Raw genomic sequence first — 5,709 nt, 5'->3', positions numbered from 1 at the left:
TTATTGTTGAAAACCACTCTTCGAAGACTGCCACCACTTCTTTCTCAAAAGAGAAGCACCCTCTAGTGTGAGTGACTTGTACTTCGTGGACTTCTGATATCCGAAAGGTGTAAAGGGGATGAGAAAATCTGGATAGTAGGCTACGCCGCATGACATCGAAGTTATGCCGGCTGCATTTATGAGGAACGTTACTAAGATAATAATACCGTATTTTTTAAATTTCATTGAATATATTGAGAGGATATAAGCTTGTAATTTAATAATATTCTATATTCAGTGAAGTTAAAAAAAAATTGTACAGCAATACAAATATTATTAAATTGAATATCTTATGAATGTAATACAGAAATATCATGTAAATCAATATACTAAATTTATTTCGTTGACTTATTTAGAACCCTGGGATTTTTCAGGATTAAAATTTTTTAATTTAATTCTCTCTGGATTTATAACTTTTCTAAAATTTTTAAATCTATTTAATTATTGGAACAACTTATGACTAAATTTATTGTTTTACTTGAAAATATAATAAAAAAAAGATAAGGTGGTAAAATATTCAATATTTAATTTATTTTCATGATTGAATCCACTATGCGACCAATTCTCTAGCCGGGCTAGAGTAGCTCCCATATAAGAAGTACCCTCTAGTGTGAGCTAGTTGTACTATTGAATTCTGAAAGGTGAAAAGGGGGATTAGAAAACCTGGATGGTAGGCTCCGCCGCATAACACCGACGAAATGCCGGCTGCATATACGGGAGACGGGGTGAAACCTTTTAATTTTTATATTTGCATTCAATATTCACAGTTGAAATGAAACTATTTTTAGTGACGTGAAAGGAAATCTACTGTGTGTTTATACCTATAGATAATGTTGGTAAATTTATATTTATTTAATGAATTTGTTTGTATTTCAATTTTTATTGTCTCATTTCAATTTATAACAATTTCAAATAACATTTCCCTACATCTTTAAAGTTTTTAATTATCATCTCAAATATTAATTTAATTAATATTTCACTACTTTGTGGGTAGATAGATCTCCAATTTTAATTTCATACTTCTGAATTTAATGACACTATTGCATAGTTCCAAATAATTTTACGCCTATAATGCGGTTTGTGTCGTTCTGTTTCTTGATTATACGTCAACAACTAATGACGTCATCGATCAGAGAAAATAGTAATACTATAGGAAAAAATTTAGGTGCACTTGTCCATGAATGGCTCCAGAAAGGCTTCAGAAATGACGTCATCGATGAGAGAAAAGGAGAACTGGGGAAAAATTTAGGCGCGCTTGTCCATGAATGGCTCCAGAAAGGCTTCAGATTTAGTGAAGTGCATACACACAAAAACGCTCTTCATGGCGTACATTTTAAAGGTGTTTGAAAGAGTATGGAAAGGTATAAAAGTAACGAAGGTAAAAAGTAAAAATCATAAAGGTTACTGAATGGCTTCAGAAAGGCTTGGCTGGGAGGGCGAAAAGTAAGCTGCGATGAAAGCAAGACTGAAAGGTTTGAGAAAGCCAAATAAAGCGTTTGTAAAGGTATGGCTCAAAGAGCGAGAAACTGGACAAAATCGTGACGGTTTTCGGACTATTTATAGAAAGGCTTTGGAGAGGTTCAAATGTAGCTTTACGGGTTTGGGAAAGGGAATAGAACGTTTTTGTAAGTGCAAGTGACAGGTTTTTGATTTTACTTGAGAAATATTTAATGATGCAATAAAAAAGTCAAACCCTTTGAATCTCAATTATTTTGAAACTTTTTCTTAATATTGGAGATATTTTAAAACTATAGTTAATCATTTTGATTAAAATTATATCAAATACAAATATTTATATTTCTATTAGATATTAATTACCATTTCGTTGTGCACTTGGAACAGAGAACACAAACTCCTCAGTTTGTTTAATTGATTCTGGCTTCACTTTTTCTATCCTACTGAGCAATTTGTGGAAGACAATTGTGTGGGCTGAGTGCCTGTTGTGGGCATGATCAAGAAGCCTCCTCTTGTAATACGACTCCATTGGACCCATAATGAACTCAACAAGAGCCACAGGATTAAATGCCTGCCAAATATTAATTTTTTATTAATATTTTTTGTGTTTCATTTTATGCTTTCAAGCTAAGTTAAAACCTTGAGTCTGTCAAGCACTGCCTCCTTAATGATTTTGATGCTTGATTCGGTATAGTTATTTGTGTGGTTGTTTCTAAGCAGCAACTGGCTTCTCGTATGAATGGCCCACTCACTGTGACGCTTCAAGTACAGGGTGGCCCAAAATTCAACGATACATTTTAATTTGCTGCCATTTTTGAACGGATGGAGATATTTGAGTTTTCTCAGCGGGAGAATGAAGTTCAGCTGTGGAAGTTTTGTTGGTGCTATGGGCATCCCATTGTTGCAACGCATTGTTACTGAAAAATAGCTACAACCGCAAACGAAAAATTTCTCTTATGGGATATCCATGTTAATTTTTAAACTTTTTAATTTTTTTACTTTTTTAACGAAACAAAATGTTTTCTAGCCTAAAATTTTGCGAGGAACACGATTCTGGTGTCTAAATTTTATTCCGTTAAGTATAAAATAGACTTTTTGACACAAATTTTATGAAAATGAAAGGTTAGGTCAAATTTGACCTCACCAATTGATTCAGCTTGCCGAGTTTACCCTTGGTACCAATTTTCGTTTCTTTACCTATTTTGGTTCTATAAAATCCAGGAAACCGTCAAAATTTACCTGAAGTAAATTTGGATAATTAAACTTCCAACGGCAATAAAAAATAGAAGTCCAGCTTTAAACTTATCAAACTTTGGCCGGATTAACTACGTGCTTTGTGAGAACTTGTAATTTATAAGTTAGAAGTCTGTCACCCAGAAGAAAAAATTTATTTTTTAAAGTTTGTGGTGATTTATAGCAAATTTAAAAAAAATTTAATTGAAAATTAATCTACGTGAAGCGAAAAATTAAAAGTCCTGTTTTAAAAAAACTGCGATTTCGCTGGCAGTTAGAAGGGTTTAAGGGCTATGTTTTCTCCAAATGGCAAGTCTGTCGCCCAAAGAAAACTTTGGCTTATTATGATTTTTGCATTTCAAACAAAATTTCCTAAATCGGATTTGCGTTATAATTTGGCAAAGTCACCGAAAAAATTAGATTCTGTCGAGTGACAGGCGCAAAATTTGGTAATCCAAATCACTGAACTACATAAATGTTAAAAATCTCCGCGCAAGTAGTATGAAACCTGGACTTCTAAAATTTTTTTATTGAAATGTGGAAAATTACAAAATTTTATCAAATAATATCTGCGATTAAAAATAAAATGAAAAGTCCAGGTTGCATTCTACTTGCGCGGAGATTTTTTAAATTTATGTAGCTCAGTGAGTTGGATTACCAAATTTTGCGCCTGTCACTCGACAGAATCTAATTTTTTCGGTGACTTTGCCAAATTATAACGCAAATTCGATTTAGGAAATTTTGTTTGAAATGCAAAAATCATAATAAGCCAAAGTTTTCTTTGTGCGACAGACTTGCCATTTGGAGAAAACATAGCCCTTAAACCCTTCTAACTGCCAGCGAAATCGCAGTTTTTTTAAAACAGGACTTTTAATTTTTCGCTTCACGTAGATTAATTTTCAATTAAATTTTTTTTAAATTTGCTATAAATCACCACAAACTTTAAAAAATAAATTTTTTCTTCTGGGTGACAGACTTCTAACTTATAAATTACAAGTTCTCACAAAGCACGTAGTTAATCCGGCCAAAGTTTGATAAGTTTAAAGCTGGACTTCTATTTTTTATTGCCGTTGGAAGTTTAATTATCCAAATTTACTTCAGGTAAATTTTGACGGTTTCCTGGATTTTATAGAACCAAAATAGGTAAAGAAACGAAAATTGGTACCAAGGGTAAACTCGGCAAGCTGAATCAATTGGTGAGGTCAAATTTGACCTAACCTTTCATTTTCATAAAATTTGTGTCAAAAAGTCTATTTTATACTTAACGGAATAAAATTTAGACACCAGAATCGTGTTCCTCGCAAAATTTTAGGCTAGAAAACATTTTGTTTCGTTAAAAAAGTAAAAAAATTAAAAAGTTTAAAAATTAACATGGATATCCCATAAGAGAAATTTTTCGTTTGCGGTTGTAGCTATTTTTCAGTAACAATGCGTTGCAACAATGGGATGCCCATAGCACCAACAAAACTTCCACAGCTGAACTTCATTCTCCCGCTGAGAAAACTCAAATATCTCCATCCGTTCAAAAATGGCAGCAAATTAAAATGTGTCGTTGAATTTTGGGCCACCCTGTATTTTTCAAAGCGAGCAATGAACTTATTCTCTCCTTTTAACTTTCTGATTTTAGCGACACAACTATCAAACTCCTCTTTTGTCACAGCATAGACGAACTTCATTTTTAAATTTTAGTAAATTTTCTATTATATATTTTTATGTTAAAATTTACTTTATAACAATGGTCCATCAGTTTTTTCCTTGAGTTCATGGAAGAGTTTGAAAGCAGCCATTTCCACTCTTTAGACAAGACATGGAAAATGCGCAACAGCTGTCGAGCTGATGGCCATACAGAAGTGAGTGCTGCTCTCTCTGCTGCACTATCATCTGTCATGATGACTAGAGGCTCCTTTAGAAAAAAAATTAATTTGTAGTTAAACTTTGTAAAAAGAGAGTAATTAATAAATTTTGTCTGACTAAAGAAATATACTAATTTTTAACCTCTTTTCCACCAAATGCTGTAGGGCAGTGCTGTTTAACAAGCGAAAAAGCTAATCCGTAGCTTTCCTCTGACTGCCCATTGTGAAGGAGCAGACATACAGGAAGAGCCCCAGCTTTCGAGGCAATGGTCATGGAGGTTAGAGTGCAATGGGTAACGTCGACACTGGACGTGGAATCTACGAATAAGCATTCTTTGGCAGAATCCAAATTTTGCACTCGTTTCATGATCGGCGTCACTACCAACACGGCCCAAAGTCCATCTTTTACTGTCACATACACATCTGTGTCTAGGATATAAAAATTTGCAAATTAATTTAAAATAAAATATTTTCATTTTCTTTATACTTCTTTCTAAATAATAATTATTTTCATTCTTCTCCATTATTTTGGTTAGTGGCGACTCATTTTGGCCTCCAAAGTGTTTCTGCGTCCACTTCTCATGAAGGTGATGAACACATCTCCGTGTTGGATTATGTGCATTGTCTGCCAAGTCGACCAATGCATCCTTGGCTACGAGGAGATCTTCGTGCAAGCGCTTCGCCTGCGCTTGCAAGTGTCCATCGTCAAAGTAGGACATGAAAGTTGCTTCGAGATGTTTGGGCACTCTGTTCAATCGAAGTGAGTCTGCACTACTGAGGCGGTGGTTGTGAACCCTTGAGATGCTGATAACCGCTGGCCTGTTGATTCCATTTGCATCTGCTCTAATATGCTTATTAGATTAGATTAGATTAGATATTTTTATTCATTCTTTTGAGCACAAAATATACAGTCATCAACTAGCACAATAATACCACCGAACAAGTTAATGTCGCTCTTAGAACACGTCAGTCCTTATTTTACTAATTAAAGTTATGTCCGAAAAATTCGAACTTGTCATAAAACAAATTATTAGATAACTCAATCTTACAAGTTTTTCAAATTGTACGCTTTGAATGCTATTTTTTATGGAAACAGGAAAGTGATTGAAAACTTTAGCAACCATTGTAA

At 33.8% G+C, this 5,709-nt stretch overlaps 1 protein-coding gene across 1 annotated transcript; it reads right to left on the bottom strand.

Moving 5' to 3' along the window:
- Positions 1 to 5,423, bottom strand: LOC132196159 (uncharacterized; the record flags this gene model as incomplete). Its single annotated transcript, XM_059618625.1, has 5 exons — positions 1 to 170; positions 1,858 to 2,065; positions 4,454 to 4,630; positions 4,723 to 5,009; positions 5,068 to 5,423. Coding segments are annotated over 5 exons (1,198 nt in total), but the record flags the coding sequence as incomplete, so codon positions are not given.
- Between the last annotated feature and the right edge of the window lie 286 nt (positions 5,424 to 5,709).

This window comes from Neocloeon triangulifer, unplaced genomic scaffold, assembly GCF_031216515.1.
Source record: "Neocloeon triangulifer isolate White Clay Creek 2 clone unplaced genomic scaffold, ASM3121651v1 ptg000011l, whole genome shotgun sequence".
Classification (NCBI taxonomy): Eukaryota; Metazoa; Arthropoda; class Insecta; order Ephemeroptera; family Baetidae; genus Neocloeon; species Neocloeon triangulifer.
Note: the sequence above shows the minus strand (reverse complement) of the source record. Positions and strands in the feature narration are given on the sequence as shown.